At 41.6% G+C, this 22,082-nt stretch overlaps 1 protein-coding gene across 8 annotated transcripts in view; it reads left to right on the forward strand.

Moving 5' to 3' along the window:
* The window catches only part of LOC126981110 (uncharacterized), a 126,307-nt gene that overhangs the window by 45,622 nt on the left and 58,603 nt on the right, over positions 1–22,082 (forward strand). For 5 of the 8 annotated variants that reach the window (XM_050831815.1, XM_050831816.1, XM_050831819.1 and 2 more), the window contains exons 5-9: positions 1,883–2,061; positions 5,086–5,199; positions 8,127–8,141; positions 9,462–9,715; positions 15,618–15,713. In XM_050831815.1, coding sequence (XP_050687772.1) covers positions 1,883–2,061; positions 5,086–5,199; positions 8,127–8,141; positions 9,462–9,715; positions 15,618–15,713 — 658 coding nt within the window. The remainder of the gene's footprint in view (positions 1–1,882; positions 2,062–5,085; positions 5,200–8,126; positions 8,142–9,461; positions 9,716–15,617; positions 15,714–22,082) is intronic. The other 3 variants (XM_050831821.1, XM_050831823.1, XM_050831818.1) reach the window with 2 other exon arrangements.

The raw sequence follows: 22,082 nt of genomic DNA on the forward strand, positions 1-22,082 counted from the left end.
TCCCATCCCATCCCTTTCCATCCCTTTCCATCCCACCCCATCACATCACATCACATCTCGCCACACGCAGCCGCTCCATAAAGGGTAAAAAAACACATGGCAAACGTGAAAACCTTAGGAGGACGCGTATCAGGGCAGCCAAAAACAGTGTGCGAATGGTGTGTGTGTGGGTGTGTGGGTGTAGTGACGTATTAGGGGTGTGTAGGGAGTTATTTCTTTCTTTGTTTTGCTTTCTTTATTCATTTTCCTTAGTCTTTTCTTATTTGCTATTCAACTTTGTGACTAACTTTTGATTTCTCTGCTAGTTATTTTCCCTCTTTCATTCTTTCCTTTCATTTCCTTCCCTTGCTTTCCTTATTCATTTTCCTTAGTCTCTCCTTATTTGCTATTCAACTTCGTGTGACTAACGTTTAATTCTCTGCCAGTTATTTCCTTCTTTCCTTTCCTTCCCTTTCCGTTCTTTCCTGATTTCTCTTCCTTATTCTTTTCTTATATGCAATTCAGCTTCGTGTGGCTAATGCTTCACTTCTCTGCTGCTGTTATTTTCTCTCTTTCTTTCTTCCTTTCCAGTCCAGTGTATTGTAATTGTGTAAAGCTAAGTGTAATGTTATGTACTGCCTCCTTGTTCTGTTCTCTTAACGCCTCAACTTTTCTTCCTCAACATTGTCTCTCTCTCTCGTTCTTTCTTTCTTTTCCAGTCCAGTGTAATGTAATTGTGTAATGCTATGTACTGCCGCCTTGTATTGCTCTCTTAACGCCTCAACTTTTCTTCCTCAGTGGTTATTTTTTCCCGTTGTTTCCTGTTTCCAGTCCAATGCAATGTAATTCTCTTAACCTCCATGTAGTTTTATCTGCTTCCCTGTAGTTTTGTTCTCTTAGTGACTAAATTCCTCTCTCTCAACTGCTATTTCCTTTTGTCTTTCCTTATTCCGATTCAACGCCATGTGAGCAGCGAGTAATACTGTCTGTCAACTTCACTCTCGTTCTTCCCTTTCAACACCTCAATTCTTTTTCCTTAACTTCTATTCATTTCCGTCTAGTCTGCCTACCACAGCAACCATATGCAACAACCTATCTCTCTCTCTCCCATCCATTCATTCTTTCTTACACTGTTTCATCCCATTCAGACGCTCATTTCTTTCTTCCTGGCATCTCTGTTTCTCTTCTGAAGCAGCTGTTTCGTCCTATACAATCTTCTCTTCCCCCTCTTCTCCTCTTTCTCTCTTTCTTGCTCTCTTTTCCACGCTGTTCACACTCTCATTCCTTCTTCTTGATTTCTCATTTTCTCTTCTCAAACAGTCAGTTCTTCCTATACAATCTTCTCTCCATCGTCTCTCCCTTCCTTGTTATCTTTTCCACTCTGTTCAAACTCTCCTTCCTTCTTCCTGATGCCTCAGTTTATCTTCACAAGCAGCTATTTCTTCCTATTCAATCTGCCTTCCACCCCAATCGCCATAGCATTATCTCGCCCTCTCTTACTAGTTTTTCTACACTATTTCATCCCGTCCCAGCCTTCATTCCCTCTAATTTCTCTTCCCCAGCAGTGATTCCTTCCTGTTCGCTTTACCGTCCATCCCAACGCTCTAACCTAACCTAGCCTAACTTAACCAACCTAACATAACCAACGCTACAACCTAACTTATCCTAACCAACCCTCCCTTAACATAGCCTTCTCCTTCCGTCCCCTTCACTCTTATAAACCCTTCCTTCCTTCCTTCTCCCTATGAACTCTTACAACCCTTTTCTGTTACCGCCTATCGCTCCTCTTATCGCCTTCTCCTACTGGCCCTCTTATCCTGTGACCTCGTATCGCCCTCTCATCCCGTCCCCTAACCCTTCCAAGCCCCTCCCGTAACCTCCTATCACCGTCTCCCCCCCCCAGACCCTGAGGCGCGGGAGCATCGTCAGGTCAACAGCTACATCAGCCGTATGGAGCGCGAGGGAGTGGAGCGCGTCAAGATGTTCGTGGTGGTGACGATAGCCTACGTGGTGTTCTGGGGGCCGCTCTTCCTCGTCACGCTGCTCACCCCGTCGGGAGGCAAGACAGGACTGAGCCATGAGGTGAGGAAGGGGGAGCAACGATTTCAAATTATCGTACTCAGCGCATTGCATTTCCGTAGTTTCTGGCCGGTAAATATAGCAGAAAAAAAACGAAAACCATCAATATATAATAGTTTTGGCGATAACTTTAAATTTCTATCGTTATTTGTGTGGTTATGACAGTCTTGGAGCTGAAATTGGAATGCAGTGTTCAGAGTACAACAATTTGGCAACGCTGGGAGGGGGATAAGGGGGAATAGGTGATGGTGGGGTGTTATTGTATGGAAAGATTATCAAGGTGGTGACGTTTGCCGGGGTGGATAAAGACAAAGAAAATGGGAAGTCTACAGCAGTATAAAATAGAGGACAGACAGAGGACAGATAAGGAGGCCAGAGAGCGCTGATGATGGTGGAGGGGTGTTATTGTATGGAAAGGTTATCAAGGTGGTGACGTTTGCCGGGGTGGATAAAGACAAAGAAAATGGGAAGTCTATATCAGTATAAAATAGAGGACATACATAAGACAGATAAGGAGGCCAGAGAGCGCTGATGATGGTGGAGGGGTGTTATTGTTTGGGGTGGTTATTAAGGTGGTCATATTTGCCGGGGTGGATGATAGCAAAGAAAATGGGAAGTCTACAGCAGTATAAAATAGAGGACATACAGAAGACAGATAAGGAGGCCAGAGAGCGCTGATGATGGTGATGATGCTGAAGAGGGAAGAAGAGGAAAAGGATGAAAAATACAGAAGAGAGTTCGTGGGGGAAGCAAAAAGGAGAATGTGTAAGAATGTATAAGAAAAGAGAAAAAAACAGGAGACAAACAGATGATGGAGACGATAATAGCGAAAAGGGAAGAAGTATAACAAGATGAGGGAAAGAATTAGAGCAGGGAAGAACAAAAAAATGATAATGTGTAAGAATGTATTAGGAAAAGAAAATACATTAGACAAACAACGAGACAAAACAAATAATGACGTTGATAATAATAAAAATAGAAAGAATAAGAATAAGAAGATGAGGAAGACGGGAACGAATTATAGCGAAAAAGAACAAAAAGGAGAATGTGTTAGAATGTATTAGGAAAAGAAAATACATTAGACAAACAACGAGACTTGAAACAGAGATTGGTGTTGATGACAATAAAAAAAAAAATAAGAATAAGAAGATGAGGAAAACGGGAAAGAATTATAGGGAAAAAGAACAAAGAGGAAGATGTATGGGAGGAAATGGATGCTGGCGATTAAAAAGAAGATGTAAATGATGTCTTCAAAGATAAATGATGCTGGCGATAATGGTGTAGAGGGAGGATGTGAGGATTATATGGAGAAGGCTGGTGATTAAGTTTAAGATCAGAGGATGGAGAGAGAGAGAGAGAGAGAGAGAGAGAGAGAGAGAGAGAGAGAGAGAGAGAGAGATGGGGAGGGGTAGGAAGGAGGAGGAGGGGGAGAAAATGAGGGGGGGAAAATTAGTTAATAAAGCAAACACATAAATATTCATGAGGAAGAGGAGGAGGAGGAGGAGGAGGGGAAGAGAGGGAGAAAGAGAGAGAAAGAGAGATGAGGAAGGGGGAAGGAGAATGGAGAGGGAAGGGATAGGTGGGGAGGGGAAGGAAGAAGAGGAGGAGAAGAAAGGGCGATGAGAGTTGGAAAAGAGGAAGAGGAGGGGGAAGAAGAGGAGGAAGAGAGAGAGAGAGAGAGAGAGAGAGAGAGAGAGAGAGAGAGAGAGAGAGAGAGAGAGAGAGAGAGAGAGAGAGAGAGAGAGAGAGAGAGAGAGAGAGAGAGACCCATCATCCATCCACGATCAATCCAGACTTTGAAACATTACATTGACGGCGCGAGAAGCAAAACTATAACAAAGATGTGTGTGTGTGTGTGTGTGTGTGTGTGTGTGTGTGTGTGTGTGTGTGTGTGTGTGTGTGTGTGTGTGTGTGTGTGTGTGTGTGTGTGCTCTCCCGCCTCTGTAAACCCATAATAAAGGTGTACACCGATATTGTCACCGCCAGACTAGCCATCCAAAGCTATTAATTGGGTTCATTGCTCCGCTATCATACAAATTTACGCTTTGCTTTGATGCCGTGTGGGAGGCTGGGATATGGTAATGGTGTGTGATTGCCTCTGTGGGCGTGTATATGGTAGGTAGGAAGGGATAGGTAGGTAGGTACGCTGGTAGAGATTTAGGTAGGTGGATAAACTTGTATAGAGGTAGGTAGGTAGGAAGGAAGGTAAGGATTTAGGTAGATGGGTAAGCTTATATAGAGGTAGGTAGGTAGATAGAAAGAAAGGGATAGGTAGATAGGGAAGCTGGCAAATATTTAGGTAGATGGGTAAGCTTGTATAGACGTAGGTAGGTAGGTAGGAAGGAAGGTATGGGGAGATAGGAGACTTTAAGTTAGGTAAGTTAGGTTAAGCTTTAAGTAGGTAAGATTTAAGTTACTGTTCTGGAAGTCGGAAAGGTAATATTTATATCTTCCCCAAATTCCCCTTTCTTCGCCCCCCCCGCCCTTCCCCTGACACCCCCGGCTACCCCCAAATCCCTATCCTCCTATCTTCTCATATCTTCCCTTATCCTCCCTTCCCTCTCCTCTTCTTACCCTCGCACCTGTCCCTATACATCTGTCTCCCCTCTCTCTTCCCCTTTCCATCTGTCTACACCTGTTCCCCTCCCTTACCCTGACCACTCCACTTACCCCCCTCCTTTCCTACTTCAAATTGTCCCATTATACCTGTCCCATTCTCTCTCCACCCCCTTCACACCTGTCCCCATCTCTTCCCCCTTTCCATCTGTCTACACCTGTTCCCAATTACATTTACCTCCCTCCTTTCCTACTTCAAATTGTCCGTTTATACCTGTCCCATTCTCTCTCCATCCCCTTCACACCTGTCCCCATCCCTTCCCCACTTTTCATCTGTCTACACCTGTTCCCAATTACATTTACCTCCCTCCTTTCCTACTTCAAATTGTCCCATTATACCTGTCCCCGGCTCTCTCCACCCCCTTCACACCTGCCCTCTTTACACCTGCTCCCTCCACCCCCATCCCCCAGGTGACCCTCCATGTGGCGTACGTGCATGCGTTCGTCAACCCGGCCCTGTTCCTGGCGCTGCACAAGGGACTCAGGAAAGCCGTCACCGACATTATGTGCTGCCACTGCTCCTCCGTGAGTATACTATTCTTAATACTATCATCGTCATCATTACTATCATCATAACTAAGAGATCATCACCAAAGCATCTACACTACCGATCATCTTCTTCATCTACCCTAAACTATATGATCGTCAATACCAACACCGTCACTAAGGCATCTATCTACACTGGCTGGCGTCACTATCATCACTTCCGTTATCATCACCAAGACATCTACACTACCTATCATCTTCTTCATCTACCCTAAACTATATGATCGTCAATACCAACACCGTCACCAAGGCATCTATCTACACTGGCTGGCGTCACTATCATCACTACCGTTATCATCACCAAGACATCTACACTCACTACCAAATATATCACTATCTTCATCACCACCATTGCCATCATCAGTATTTACACTTCTACATTTGGTACTGGCATTATCACCAAGACATCTTCACTCACTATCACCATCATTGTCATCACCAACATACGTACAAACAACATACTCGTCATCATCATCATCATCATCATCACTATCACCAGCATCACCATCATTGTCATCACCAACATACGTACAAACAACATACTCGTCATCATCATCATCATCATTATCATCATCATTGTCATCACCAACATACGTACAAACAACATACTCGTCATCATCATTATCATCATTATCATCATTGTCATTACCAACATACGTACAAACAACATACTCGTCATCATCATTATCATCATTATCATCATTGTCATTACCAACATACGTACAAACAACATACTCGTCATCATCATCATCATCATTATCATCATCATTGTCATCACCAACATACGTACAAACAACATACTCGTCATCATCATCATCATTATCATCATCATTGTCATCACCAACATACGTACAAACAACATACTCGTCATCATCATCATCATTATCATCATCATTGTCATTACCAACATACGTACAAACAACATACTCGTCATCATCATCATCATCATTATCATCATCATTGTCATCACCAACATACGTACAAACAACATACTCGTCGTCATCATCATCATTATCATTATCATCAATACACACACGCGCGCACACACACACACACACACACACACACACACACACACAAACAAAAACTTTCCGAGTCCACGAACATTTTTCTTTCTTTTTCTTTGATTTTTTTTTTTTTTAACTTTTTCTAGTTTTTGCTTCTGAACTCTTTCTCTCTCTACCTCTCTCTCTCTCTCTCTCTCTCTCTCTCTCTCTCTCTCTCTCTCTCTCTCTCTCTCTCTCTCTCTCTCTCTCTCACTCTCTCTCTCTCTCTCTCTCTCTCTCTCTCTCTCTCTCTCTCTCTCTCTCTCTGAGTCCACTCTCATTTTCTCTCTCTCTCTCTGATAATCTCTAACGAATGAGTCTCTCTCTCTCTCTCTCTCTCTCTCTCTCTCTCTATATATATATATATATATATATATATATATATATCTACCTATCTATCTGGGCATTGAAAATAAGGGAACAGCAAAGGGAGGGAGGGAGTTAAAATTAATAAGATCGTATATTCCCCTTCCGTCGCAGCTCCTTTGAACGTAATTTTAATATTCAGAAACAAACACTATCTTACATTGCGTTTTTAGAAGACGGCGGGACGCTATTATTTTCGTAGGGTTGAGCGGTTAACGGGAAATTGTGTGAATGTGTGTTTCGTTCTTGGTGTTTTATCTTAGAGGCAATTCTTATATAGAGTGAGAGAGAGAGTTTTTTTTTTTTTTTTTTTTTTTTTTTCCCTTTTGGTATAGTATATTGGGAAGGACACATACCCTAGCCACACCCACACACGCACAGACACACACACACACACACACACACACACACACACACACACACACACACACACACACACACACACACACACACACACACACACACACACACACACACACACACACACACACATCATCTTCGTCATCTTCATCATCGTTACCATCCTCATTTTCCTCCTCCTCCTCCTCCTCCTCCTCCTCCTTCTCATCATTATTGTTTTCATCATCACCATCAGTATACTGTCAAAATACAAAATTCAAAACAAAATCAAAATAAGTAACTATTCAACAATCTCAGCCGTCAATTATTTCTTTTATCTTCATTATATCGTCTTTTTTATATAATATGTCATCGTCATCATCGTCATCATCATTAGCCACACTAGCTCGAAGCATAACAAAGGCCTTTACTAACGTCCTTCACATATGTCTGATGTTAGTGTTCGCCATGTTGGTCCGTCAAAAACTTTGATTTCATTTATTCTCTTCGTTTTCTGTTTCTCCCAACATTAACCATTGTTGGGTTGCCTTTCCCTTTTGTTCCCCATCTGTTATCAGTTCTGCGCATGCTGTGATCTGCCTAAACCCATTCATCATTCTTCATTGTCATATTAATGAACTCATTATATCCACCTTTGTTCCTTAATCCATGATGCCCGCTTCCTACCTCCCCATGTTATACTCACTCTATAGTCTTAACACACTAAATTGGTTCAGAGGCCCAGCCCCCTCCCTCACCCTCCCTTTAAGGTAGCATCAACTCCTGACTCAAAACTCCTGTCATCCAGCCAACCAGCTCCCTTAGCTATGAAGGAGGGGCTGGGGCTTCTGGGTCAGTTAAGTGTACACGGTGGCTATAGTATTGAAAGACGCATAGCCACACCATATAGGCAGTCATTACATATAATGCAAATAAAAAGAGTTTGCTACGTCTTAAAACTCGCATGACTGATGTGTTTCATAGTTTTTCATCCTCCTCCTTTCCCTTTAATTAATATAATGCGTCTTCATATTCCAAGTTAATCTTAGATATTGCAAACTTTTATATAACTTTCTTTTTAACTTCTTGAATGTTCTTTCGTACTTTTCCTCGGAAAGCTTCTTAACTGCCTTTATTCACTTCTCCCCCACACAGCAATGCATAGTAAATGTGAGTTTGAAAAATTCTTTACGGTTTTAGTATAATGATTTTCTCTCTATCGGCCGTGTTACAAACTCTCCCTTACCTTGTATCAGTTATTACCAACTCAAAAAACAACAGCAAGTTATAAATAATTTTCCGCCCCTTCATTAAAACCCGGTGGTAGCAGCGGGGATCATGTTTCTTAATGGTCCCTCCAAGCGAGTGAAATAAGAAAAAAATCACCCCTCACACAAACTATTTCATAATATATATCAAAGCATTTGTGATCAGTTTATGCATCATCTATTTTGGGGGTTTATATCATGGCACAAATTTGGCCCGTCGCTGCTACCGGGCTAAACTCCAAATATCACTCTCAATTATTCCCTTAACCCAGTTTGCGCCACATAAATACTAAACAGAAAATCAGTGTAACAGCTATACCAAAAATAATATTATTAATAATGATGAAAATACCAGTAATGATAATGATAACAATAGCGATGATAATAATAGAGGTTCATAGAAAGCTTGTAGGGAAAAGGGTCTTGCGCACTGATGTCCTGTTGGAGCTGTTCACAAGGGAATGGCCGAGGAAGGGAGAGCTTGCAAGACGGATGCATGTTACTTTACTTCTTACTTTTCTCACGTACTTTTCTTCCCACGTTTCGAATCACTAAAACCCATCTTAGGGAAATATATTTATAAAAAAAAACTCATCTCCTTGCCGTATTGAAATCCTTCCTTCGCTTTGAATTCTTTCCTTTTGGTGTTGAGATTATTTTTTCCACACTCCACTTCACTCTTTTGAAAACATATCATCTTAACGTTCAGGCCTTTCATAATACTGCAAGGCGACACACACACACACACACACACACACACACACACACACACACACACACACACACGCACCGCTCCGGTAACTCAGTGATAAAGCTCTGCGCTGCCAAACTTCGCGGCCTGACAGGCAGAGGTTCGAGTCCCGGCAGTACCCAGAGATCGGCTAATGATCCTTCCTCTAATCGGGAGGGTATTTGCTGGCGATGACGGGTCCAGCTCGTGATCAGGCCGTGGTGAATTACACACACGATAACCTTTCCCTTCCAACCCAAACACGCACTTTGACTCTCCCTTGTATCCCTCCTCCCTCACACTTACTCCCATTCTTTTTCCTTTCTTTCCCTTTCTACCACACACAAACACAAACACACACACAAACACCTCCCTTACCCCCCTTCACCTCACCCCCCCACACACACAAACCCTTCCTTATGATACACCGCCTCCTCCACCTCCCACACTAACCCTGTCCTTCCCTCTCTCCCCCTTCTTCGACCCCTACAGGAGGACTCTGGAGGCCGCGTGGGTGACGGCGGCCTCTCCAGCCTCCAGTCCAACATGGCGTCCTCCAGGGCCAGCCTCGGGGGGGGCGGCGGCGGGCTGGGGGGCCTGGCCGGGCTGGGGGCGGCCATGGGGGCGAGCGGCGGGCTGGGCGGGGGTGCCTCGGGCCTCTCCCCCGCGGCCCAGGCGCTGCCCCAGTACTCCACCGAGGGGGACATCACCCCGCCCCCATTCTCCTCCATCAACCGGCCCTACCTGTGAGTGTGTCCGTCCGTCCACACGCACACATGCACGCACACACACAAAAACACATGCACGCACACACACAAAAACACATGCACGCACACACACAAAAACACATACACGCACACACACAAAAACACATACACGCACACACACACAAAAACACATACACGCACACACACAAAAACACATACACGCACACACACACAAAAACACATACACGCACACACACAAAAACACATACACGCACACACACACAAAAACACATACACGCACACACACACAAAAACACATACACGCAAGCAAACACACAAACACACACACATACGTACGCAAACCCACATAAATGCACGCAAACTCATATAAAACACGACACACACATGCACGCAAAATCAGGCACGCACAAACATGCACGTCAACACACAAAAAAAAAACTCGAACCCACACACAAACACACACACACACACACACACACACACACACACACACACACACACACACACACACACACACACACACACAAACACAAACACATAACCCTCTCACATAATCAAACACACACACACACACACACACACACACACACACACACACGAAACACCCCAAATAAACAACCAAACTAAATCCAAAAAAAAAAAAAAAACTAACTAACTAATCCACCCCAAATTTTATGAAGACCGGCCTCTGTAAATCATTATATAAATACTACAACGACGACGAATACTGTTGACTTCTATATCTATATAAAGAGAAATACATCAAATCCCTACACACGATCATTTCAACTATCCCCTCTCAGACTCCCGAATTATTGCTAAAACATTAATAACCCCTAAAACTCATTCGCCGCCTGCATAATGGTACAGATAATGACATGATACCGGTGCCTAATGGAGCTACTATAGACATTAACTGACTCGTAAATAATGTGTGTGTGTGTGTGTGTGTGTGTGTGTGTGTGTGTGTGTGTGTGTGTGTGTGTAATGAGTAGGTTATTATTAAAGGGACGCGTACTCTAGCTAACCAATAGGCGAGTTTCGAGGCATATACTGTGGAGGGAAGCGTTCCAATCATCAATCCTTTATATATTCAGTTAGCGAGTTCATTCCAGAGAGAGCAATCGCTGGGAACAGTCTTGCTACCGAGAGAAATATAGCTTAAACTTGCCATACTCAGTTCCTTTCTTCCCTTCCTTCCCTCTTTTAACTAACATGTAAAAGATGTAGTATTTCAACAGATTAAAAAAAATATAAGTTAGTGCATACTTAGAGAAGTTTAAATAAAAGCTGAAAAGGAAGAACACAGTCAGTGGGCAAAAGAATAAAGTCTACCTCATGGGCTCATTCAGGTGACAAAGAAAGTGAAGAAATTGTAAAAAGAAATTAAGAGGAAAGAGAAAAGTAGGAAGGATGGAAGAGAGACAAACATTGGACACACAGGAATGAAGAAGAGTTATTTAGATAGGAAGGAAGAAACAAAGAGTGAGAGAGAGAGTTAACAAAGGGAAGATTAAGTAGAAAGACAGGAAGAAACAAAGAGGCAGATATAAAGAGAGAAAAGTTCAGTAAAACGGGAAGAAGAGACAGAGAGATAACCAGTGAAAGAAAAAAAAAACTGACCTAAATAGAAAAACAGGAAGAGGGAGACAAAGAAAACGGAAGTAAACGCAAGCAAGACAGACAAAATAAATTATATAAGTGACTATCTTCGTGAAATGAGAGCACGTAATATCACTTCACAATGCCACTTCGCTAACTGACTTATTAATGTGTGACTGACTGAGTTGGTGTGAGAGTACATTGAGCACAGTTTAAAGGGAAAGTAATCACAGTAGTAACGCTTTGAAACAGATAATCTTAAGCTCTAAATGAGATTAAGTCATATCATAGCGTCATCCTGCCTCGCTAACTGACTTATTAATGTGTGACTGAGTGTGTGTGAGTGTCTGTGTGAGTACATTGGGAACAGAATTAAAGGGAAAGTAGTCACCAATGAAACTCGCTATTAAACAGATGATCTTAAGCGAATAATGAGACTAAATAATATCATATCGTAATACTGCCTTGCTAACTGACTTACTAATGTGTGTGAAAGAGTTTGGTGAGTGAGGTATTAAAGAGAAGCTTAATCTATCCACCGTATGAGTCCCTCCCTATTAAAAAGATGATGTATTTGGCGAATGATGAGACTAACCAATATCATAATCATAATCCTACCTTGCTGACTGCCTTACTAATGTGTGTGAAAGTGTTTGTTGAGTGAGGTATCAAAGAGAAGCTTAATCTAATCACCGTATGAGTCCCTCCCTATTAAAAAGATGATGTATTTGGCGAATGATGAGACTAACCAATGTCATAATCATAATCCTACCTTGCTAACTGCCTTACTAATGTGTGTGAAAGAGTTTGGTGAGTGAGGTATTAAAGAGAAGCTTAATCTAACCACCGTATGAGTCACTCCCAATTAAAAAGATTAGTTATTTGGCGCATAAAGAGACTAACCAATATCATAATCATAATCCTGCCTTGCTGCCTAACTGATGTGTGTGAAAGAGTTTGTTGAGTGAGGTATCAAAGAGAAGCTTAATCTAACCACCGTATGAGTCACTCCCTATTAAAAAGATTAGTCATTTGGCGCATAAAGAGACTAACCAATGTCATAATCATAATCCTGCCTTGCTGCCTTACTGATGTGTGTGAAAGAGTTTGTTGAGTGAGGTATCAAAGAGAAGCTTAATCTAACCACCGTATGAGTCCCTCCCTATTAAAAAGATGAGGTATTTGGGGCATAATGAGACGAATTAATATCATAACGCAATTTTCCCTTGCTAACTAACTTATTAATGTGTGACAGCGTGTGAGTGAGTACATTAACCCTAGCAGTATTAAACAGAAGCTTACTCTAACCTCTATATGAATCACTGGCTACTAAACAGAGATACATTGCTTTCTACGCATAACAGGAGTAATTAATATCCTATCCTAATGCTGACTAATTCATTGGCTCGTAATCAGTTATGTGTGCGTGATTATATAGAGAGATTATTAAGGGAAACCTTATTATAACGCCCAATGCATAGCGATTTAAGTAGAGAGGGTTGAGAGACGGGGTTTTGAAGATTCTGAAGAGAGAGAGGGAGAGAGAGAGAGAGAGAGAGAGAGAGAGAGAGAGAGAGAGAGAGAGAGAGAGAGAGAGAGAGAGAGAGAGAGAGAGAGAGAGAGAGAGAATTAAATAGTCAAAAAAAAGAAAAGGAAACAAGAGATAAGGAAAGATACCGCAAAGATACAAAAAAGAATGTATAGAGAGAGAAAGAAAAAGTATAGCTCTAAAGATAATGATATAAATAATACTAATATGTCCCACCAAAGCATAAAACTGTCTCAATGATTCACTCCTAATGATGTGAGCGTGAGGATTACACAACAAACTATTACCACAATCATTATTATTATTATTATTATTATTATTATTATTATTATTATTATTATTATTATTATAGGGACGCTACGACTGCTCACTCATATAAATGCTCTCTGTCCATAAATATTTAAAACTGATCATAAGTAGCTATTAATTAAACATGAGCTTATTTAAGTACTAGCACGTCGTTAGGGCCAGGAAATAATAGCAATAGGGAGAAATAATATCCATGTCATCGTTCCCATAAATAGCATAACTAGACATTTGCTAACTATTCTATATCAGTAATACAAGCCACACACACACACACACACACACACACACACACACACACACACACACACACACACACACACAAGCATTTTTCACATTATATCTTCAACTCAAAAATCGGAAAAAATAAAATACATCAAGCCTTCCAAGCGGACTAGCGACGTTCAATTGAGAGATTCCAAAATGCATGACGTTGAGGGATAAAATAAATAAATAAAGAAAATATAATAAATAAATCTGAAAGTCCTTGGAAGCGATATAAATGTTAGTGTTTCTGAAGGTTACGTGTCCCTTAAATCGGCTCAGAGCTATTACGATTAAGAAGAGAGAGAGAGAGAGAGAGAGAGAGAGAGTGTGAGTGTGAGTGTGTGTGTGTGTGTGTGTCAAAGCGATTAAGAAATAGACAAATGAAAATAGACTGCTCTCTCTCTCTCTCTCTCTCTCTCTCTCTCTCTCTCTCTCTCTCTCTCTCTCTCTCTCTCTCTCTCTCTCTCTCTCTCTCTCTCTCTCTCACTCTCTCCCACTCTCTGCCCTGCTCCGCCGCGCCCCGCTCTGGTCATGCAACAATCCCGCCCCGCCACGACGACGCCCAGCTCCCACCCCGTCTAGCTATACCCCATCAACCACCTCGCTCTCCCCTGCCCCTATCCTCCCCGCCCACCTCCCCCACACCACCTTGTCACATTATCTTACCCCATCTCCTCCGGCCCGACCACAACCCCCCCCCGCCTACACACTCTGGTCATTCCCAACCCCACGCCCACCCCGCCCCCGCGTCGCCCAGCCCCGTCCCCGCGCCCACGCCTTAACACTATTCCAAGCCAACGTACGTGGTTGATTATCCACTTTACATGCATTGCCGGAGTGGACCTGAGAGGGTACACTCATGGCCCTCCCGAACACCCACCCTCCTTCCCTCACACATTCATTGCCCCAACGCTCCTCACTCTAACACCTCGATTAGTTCCGCTACCTTCTCAGTGATCTCCTTTCCTCTCAGCCTCACTCGCTTCCTCCCGCCCCTCACCAATCCACCTCCTCCTCCTCCGGCCCCATCTTGTCCTCTCCTCTCCTCTCCCTGTCACCTCCTATCCCTCTGCACTCAACCTCCCTCCCTGTTCCCACTTTCATGCTCTTTATTTTCCCTCTCACCTCACTGACTCACACACCCCACCCCATTTACACGTACCCAGAGACGCCTTCTTCAAACTACATTATTTTCAGCACAGATCTTCTACGCCCTCCCCCCCACTCCTTCCCCCCGATACAAACTCATTCTTCCGCACATTATAACGTGTGCCCACCAAGTCACCCACCCACCCACCCAGCCCTTATCCCAGGTGTGCTTACGTGGGAACACATGCATCCGTCACCCGGTGAGTGTGTGGGTTGGTCGTGGTCTGATACTGAGTGAAGGAAAGTGTCAATAAATTATCTCCCACCCCCCCAAAAAAAACGAAAATGATTACAAATTTTGGTGTTAATATCAATGGAGACGAAAATAATAATGTTCTCATAATGATAAATTTAATGATTAATAATAATAATAATAATAATAATAATAATAATAATAATAATAATAATAATAATAATAATAATAATAATAATAATAATAATAATAATAATAATAATAATAATAATAATAATAATAATAATAATAATAATAATAATAATAATAATAATAATAATTACAATAACAATAAAAAGTAATAATGATCAAAAATATTAAAAATAATACAATTATACCAATAAAACAATTACAACAATAATAATATATAAAAATATAACAATAAAAACAATAAGAAAACACGAAAAATCATAAGGAAACACAACAACAAAATCTTCACCACCACCACCACCACAAGAGTGTTATATATATATATATATATATATATATATATATATATATATATATATATATATATATATATATATATATATATATATATATATATATATATATATATCAATTATCAGCTATCAATAACATAATAACAATACTAAGAGTAGCAACAATGATAACAAAACTAGCAGTAATAACAAGGCCAACAGTAACAACAACGATAATAACAACACACATTGAAAGCCTCACTTAACAATCAGGAATAGCAAACACACGCACGCGAGTCAGTCAGTCCATACATGAGTGAATGGCTGGAGTGTTGGTCCCTCATGGGGGGAGTCTGCAGCCCCATTTCACGGGCGGGTCTCAACTGTTGGCAGATACACGGATGTTAACAGTCCGCCAGGCAGCGTCCGCGGCTCGCACCAGGACCTGAGCCAGCACCGCCTGCACCTGGCCACGCCCACCAAGAGCAGGTAAGCACCACCAAAAGGTCCACTCTATCCTTCCTCAATGCAACTATCCACCTGGCAATCACCGTCACCACCACGCCATTATAAGCAGGTACGTAAGAGTTCAGGACTAAAACCGAATGAAACCGAGTCTTTTCCACTCCAATACGCTCTACACTATCCTTCTTCACTGCAACTATCCACCTGGTCATCACTGTCATCGTTATCATCATCACTGCATCTTCGTTATCTGCAGGTACGTCAGAATTATTGATTAAATACGAATCTTATCCACTACCTACGTCCCTTCCACCTTATTATCTTTCACTTCGTCTTTTTCCACCAAAACAAAAAGGTACGTAAAGAGTTCATGACCTCTACGTAGACTTATCCACTCTAGGAACTATCTACCCATTCTCCTCTTCTTTATCTCTCCACCAAGGCAATAAGGTATGTAAGATGTCTTCACTAAAACCTCATCTTCTCTACTCTTCCGTCCCCTCCACCTTATCCTCCTCTTCTTTATCTTTCCACCAAGACACTAAGGTATGTAAGATGTCTTCACTAAAACCTCATCTTCTCTACTCTTCCGTTCCCTCCACTTCATCCTCTTCTACTTTCTCTCCGCCATAGCAATAAAATCTGTAAGAATCCACGACTTTCCCCAACTGACCTCCTCCACTTTGGGTAACCTCGTCTCCATATCACACTCTTCCCATCTATTCTTCCCTACTTTTCTTCTCTCGCCTCAGTTATCACACCCACCACCTCCTTGGGCCAGTTTCACAGTTCTCCATGACGGGTTAGTAAGCTCCCAAACCAATATCAGAGCCTTCGAAATTTCCTTGTATAGTGTCTGGTGTTTATATTTAAGTTCACAAATTTGATGAAACTATACCGGAAAAGTCTTGTGTGTGTTTAGTGTGGCATCGAGGACCTCACCATTTTGGACTGTATGGGATTCTATAGTTTGGTTCGGGCTGTTACGTGGACACTGTGTTGGACTGTGAAATCGGCTCCTTGTCTTCCTTTCCCCCCTATACCTTATTTCAACGAGTTCCTGCCTCCTCTACCTCCTTCCCTCTCTACCCTTCATCTTCATATCATCTTTCAACCCATTTCCAGCGCCAAGTCTCCTCTGCTTCCTTCCCCTTTCTTCCCCTCAAAGCAGTTCACTATTTCAACCCTTCTACCTCCTTCCCTCTCTTCCCTTCATCTTCATACCATCTTTCAACCCATTTCCAACGCCAAGTCTCCTTTGTTTCCTTTCCTTTCTTCCCCTCCCTGCAATTCACTATTTCAACCCTTCTACCTAATTCTCTCTCTCCCCCCTTCACCTTCATACGATCTTCCAGCCAAGTGGCGAGAAATTTTTGTACTGGCCAGCGGGTTTGGAGCACACTTAAATATATGAGGTTTACTTTTGCCCTTAAACTTATTCTTATTTGAAGGTAATCAGTAACATTGTTTTATAACCTTTGGCGCCATTCTTACCCCCTCCACCTCCACCTCGTTTCTCATCCACCTTCTGTGTGTCTGGCCTAATATTCCAATCTACAATCATTTATAATCGATGATAGAATAGGTAATACTCCTTTTTCCTCCTTCTCCTCCTCCTCCTCCTCCTCCTACTACTACTACTACTACTCTTCCTCTTCCTCTTCCTCCTCCCACCCCCACAGCAGCGCATCCTCATGTTAAGCAGGTAGGGAGAGCAGGAAGAGGAGGATAAGTAGCGGAGTGTTGATTAATAAGCGAGCGTGTGCGTGAATGCGTGCGTGCGTGCGTGTGTGTGTGTCAGCGGTGAACAGTACGAGTCCTTAATCGCCTCGCCGTCTCTTCATTGACTTGACTTGAAAATTATTATAACAACTTTGTATATGTGTTGTATTTTTTGGGGGGGGTTTTTTTGTATTGACGGGTAATATTTTGTCTTCAGGTAAGTACTGGGGCTTTTTTGATGCTGATTTTAGTATGTATATAAATGAATTAATTACTACTTATTATTTTTTTTTCAATTCTTTTTTTTCTTTTTTTTTATGTCTGTTTTCACTTTATTTACTCTCTCTCTCTCTCTCTCTCTCTCTCTCTCTCTCTCTCTCTCTCTCTCTCTCTCTCTCTCTCTCTCTCTCTCTCTCTCTCTCTCTCTCTCTCTCTCTCTCTCTCTCTCTCTCTCTCTCTCTTTTCCGTCTTTTAGGTACCTTAAAACTTATACTCTATTTTTATCTATCAAGCATATCACTATTACTAATACTGTCTATCTCCTTGATTTCAAAGTCAAAACTATTTTTTTTTTATTTACTCTATTCTATGCATTCTTCTTGCAGTTATTGCTTTATCTCTTTTTTGCCTTTTAAATGACCTAACTTGAAAATGATGGCTAACATTTTTTTCTTAATTTACCCGCCTAGCGAATGATATATGTACATTTTTCTTTTGAATATAATATGTATAAAAAAAAAAACAGAAGTGCATTTTGTTGAGATAGTTTGTACAAGACATTTTTTTTTTCTTATTTAACAACTTCATTATTTTTTCTTCTTTTAAAAAAAATGTATATAAAAAAACCTAGTAGAGCATTTTGTTGAGATAGTTTTAGAAGACATATTTTTTTCTTGTTTAACATCTTTATTAATTTCTCTTCAGGACCATTATAACGCCTAGTAAAATACCGTCCGTCTTTACTAGCATCATTATTACTGCCTTTACTACCATCATTATCACTGACTTATTATCATCATTATTACTATTATCTTTATTTTTTTTCTCCGCGCACCCGAGCATGAACGTAAGACTTATTATACACCAGCAAGCGATCCGAGACTCACCCGGCCGACCCGACGAAGGTGAGTACAGGCAGGTGTGTGTGTGTGTGTGTGTGTGTGTGTGTGTGTGTGTGTGTGTGTGTGTGTGTGTGTGTGTGTGTGTGTGTGTGTGTGTGTGTGTGTGTTTTACCTTCAAATTACTCTTTCACCCTAACTTCCAAGGCATATTTAAACACACACACACACACACACACACACACACACACACACACACACACACACACACACACACACACACACATTCAAACTGTTCCTGTTCTATATTTACAACTTAAAGACGAGAAAGAGAGAGAGAGAGAGAGAGAGAGAGAGAATCCATGCATGTTATCATTTTCCATTCAACAGGTAAGTACAAAGGTCTAAATATATTTGCATCCTCCTCCTCCTCCTCCTCCTCCTCTATCCTTGGTCTTGCCTCTTGAAAAATGCATGAAAAGACTCCCTTATGTAACCGAGAGAGAGAGAGAGAGAGAGAGAGAGAGAGAGAGAGAGAGAGAGAGAGTAAAAGACTCGTAATAGTTTCATCACACACAATAACCAGACGCTCGTATCTTTCTTCTTCTTCTTCTTCTTCTTCTTCTTCTTCTTTTTCTTCTTTTCTTCTTTTCCTTTACCATTTTCATTTTGGCAAATAGTTAATCACTCATTTTTTTCTTTGTTTCTTTTCCTATTTGTTTCTTTTTTATCTTCCTCCTCCTCGCCTTCATCTATTCTATCCTGTCCTCCCACACGTACATAAATAGTAGTAGCGGTAGTAAACAGACACCCTCGCCATAGCCCGACATGACTTCTGGTGTCTGTTCTTCCTATGTATTCCTATGTATTCCTCCCTCCCTTACTCTACCTGTATCCCGCCTTTCCAAATACCATGTTTAAACAATCTATTTTTTATCTCCCTCCTTCCTTCCTTCCTTCCTTCCCTCCCTCTCTCTCGCCCTTCTATTTATCTCTCACTCTCCCCTCTGTACACACACACACACACACACACACACACACACACACACACATACTGGCAGGTTATCGCGAGTCTTGTACGTGATCGGCCCCTTGGTGAATGGCGCGTCCCACACTCACCTTTGATCGACTGTTTAATCCCTCGATCCTGCGTCCCCGCGCTAAATGAGAGTCACCGGCGCTGTGTGGGATTAGCGAAGAGGGAGGAAGGACGTTTGGCAGTGATTAAGGAAAGAAGGGAGATTAGCCTCTTCGTTGTTGCTGTTTTTATTTGGTATTATTATTGTTATTATTATTATTATCATTTTTGCTGCTGTGATTACTACTGCTGTCAACTCTATTTCACCGATAGTATTCCTTTTCTTTCTCCTTTTCCTCCTTCTCTTCCTCCTCCTTCTCCTCCTCTTCCTCGTTTTCGTCCTCGTCTTTTTCCTCCTCCTCTTCGTCATTCTCCTCCTCCTCCTCCTCCTGCTCCTCCTCTTCCTCTTCCTCGTTTTCGTCCTCGTCTTTTTCCTCCTCCTCTTCGTCATTCTCCTCCTCCTCCTCCTTCTCCTCTTCCTCGTTTTCGTCCTCGTCTTTTTCCTCCTCCTCTTCGTCATTCTCCTCCTCCTCCTCCTCCTCCTCTTCCTCGTTTTCGTCCTCGTCTTTTTCCTCCTCCTCTTCCTCATTTTCCCTCCCCCTCTTGCAACTTCTCTTCCTCGTCCTCGTCCTCTTCCTCCTCCTCTTCCTCTTCGTCTTCCTCTTCCTTCTCCTACTTCTTATACTACTGTTATTGCTGCTACTACAACTACTACTTCTACTACTTCTACTACTATTTCTACTACTACTACTACTACTACTACTACAACAACTCCTACAATTACCACTTTTCTGATACCTCAATTTATAGTAATATTAACACAAGCGCCTGCATCATATATTACAAGAAAAAAAAGATAATAAAAGTAATAATGATAATAACAATAACCATAATATTAACTACAATAATAATAATATCGCAGACGCTGCCCAGGATAAAAAAAAATATTAGATTTTCTCGCGTATTTGAAAAAGCTGCATATTTATAATTCGACCCCGAAAAAATGGTGTTCATTAAGCGAGGAGTTTTATTTTATCGGGAACAGTCGAAGGAGAGAGAGAGAGAGAGAGAGAGAGAGAGAGAGAGAGAGAGAGAGAGAGAGAGAGAGAGAGAGAGAGAGAGAGAGAGAGAGAGAGAGAGAGAGAGAGAGAGAGAGAGAGAAGCAGGAGAAAGAAACGAAGATGAGACTGAAAGAAAAGAGTGAATGAACGACAGAAGGAATGGAAAAAAGTAAGAAAAAGTAAACTGAAAAAGAAAATCGAGATAGATAAACAGCACGAGATAGAGATAGACAGATCAACATAGACAGAGACAGATAGATAGATAGATAGACAGAAAGAGACAGACTGGCAAACACACAGATAATGAGAGACACAGTAATTAAGGATCTTTTCTGTTGTTATTGTTCCCATTACGTCCGGAAAATCGTCTCGCGGACACAAAGAAAGAAAGGAGAGTGATGTGATTACTGGCGGGAAAAGACTGATGGTGATGGCGCCAGACGAGGCCATAACAGCGTGTGGCCGACTCCATTATGAGCGACGGACACGCAGCGGGATTGACACACACACACACACACACACACACACACACACACACACACACACACACACTCATTCGAACACACTCACATACACGCATACTAACTCATTAACACACTTACACACACACACACATACTAACAACCTCCCCCCCCCACACACACACTCTATGACACACACATTCGAACACACTCACATACACTAACATACTAACTCATTAACACACTTACACACTAACCCACTAACGTACACTAGCATACTAGCTCACTCATATACTAACACACTAACGCACACTATAACACTAACACACACACACTCTAACATTAATTAACTATCTCTCTAATTAAGTGACTAACTAACTAACTAACACTAACGCAGCCTAACCAAAACAAAACAAAGATACACACGCACACACACACACACACACACACACACACACACACACACACACACACACACACACACACACACACACACACACACGAAGCATTTCCCTTTTCGCCGGCCAAAACGAAATTGTACCCCAGTCAATATTTTTCAAACCCTGCGTTGAAAATATTTTAGACGGAGTGAAAGGCGTTGTATTTATGGCCCACGTGGGAGTGTTGTAGCTATGTAAACTAACTCTCCCTGAAGGCCTATCAATCCACTTGGTATTTTTCACTTCTGGAAACGGGGGGAATTCAATTAAAGAGGACTCGTTGCAATACTACCTTCGTCTTCACACTTATGATTCTTATGCTAGCCTTGTAATACCTAGTAGAGGAGAAAATGATGTATATGCTAACCTTATGCTTTTAATCCTTTTTAATACCTAGTAGAGGAGAAAATGATGTATATGCTAACCTTATGCTTTTAATCCTTTTTAATACCTAGTAGAGGACAAAATGATTTATATGCTAACCTTATGCTTTTAATCTTTTTTAATACCTAGTAGAGGACAAAATGATTTATATGGTAACCTTATGCTTTTAATCTTTTTTAATACCTAGTA

This window comes from Eriocheir sinensis, chromosome 46 (genome assembly GCF_024679095.1).
Source record: "Eriocheir sinensis breed Jianghai 21 chromosome 46, ASM2467909v1, whole genome shotgun sequence".
Lineage (NCBI taxonomy): Eukaryota > Metazoa > Arthropoda > Malacostraca > Decapoda > Varunidae > Eriocheir > Eriocheir sinensis.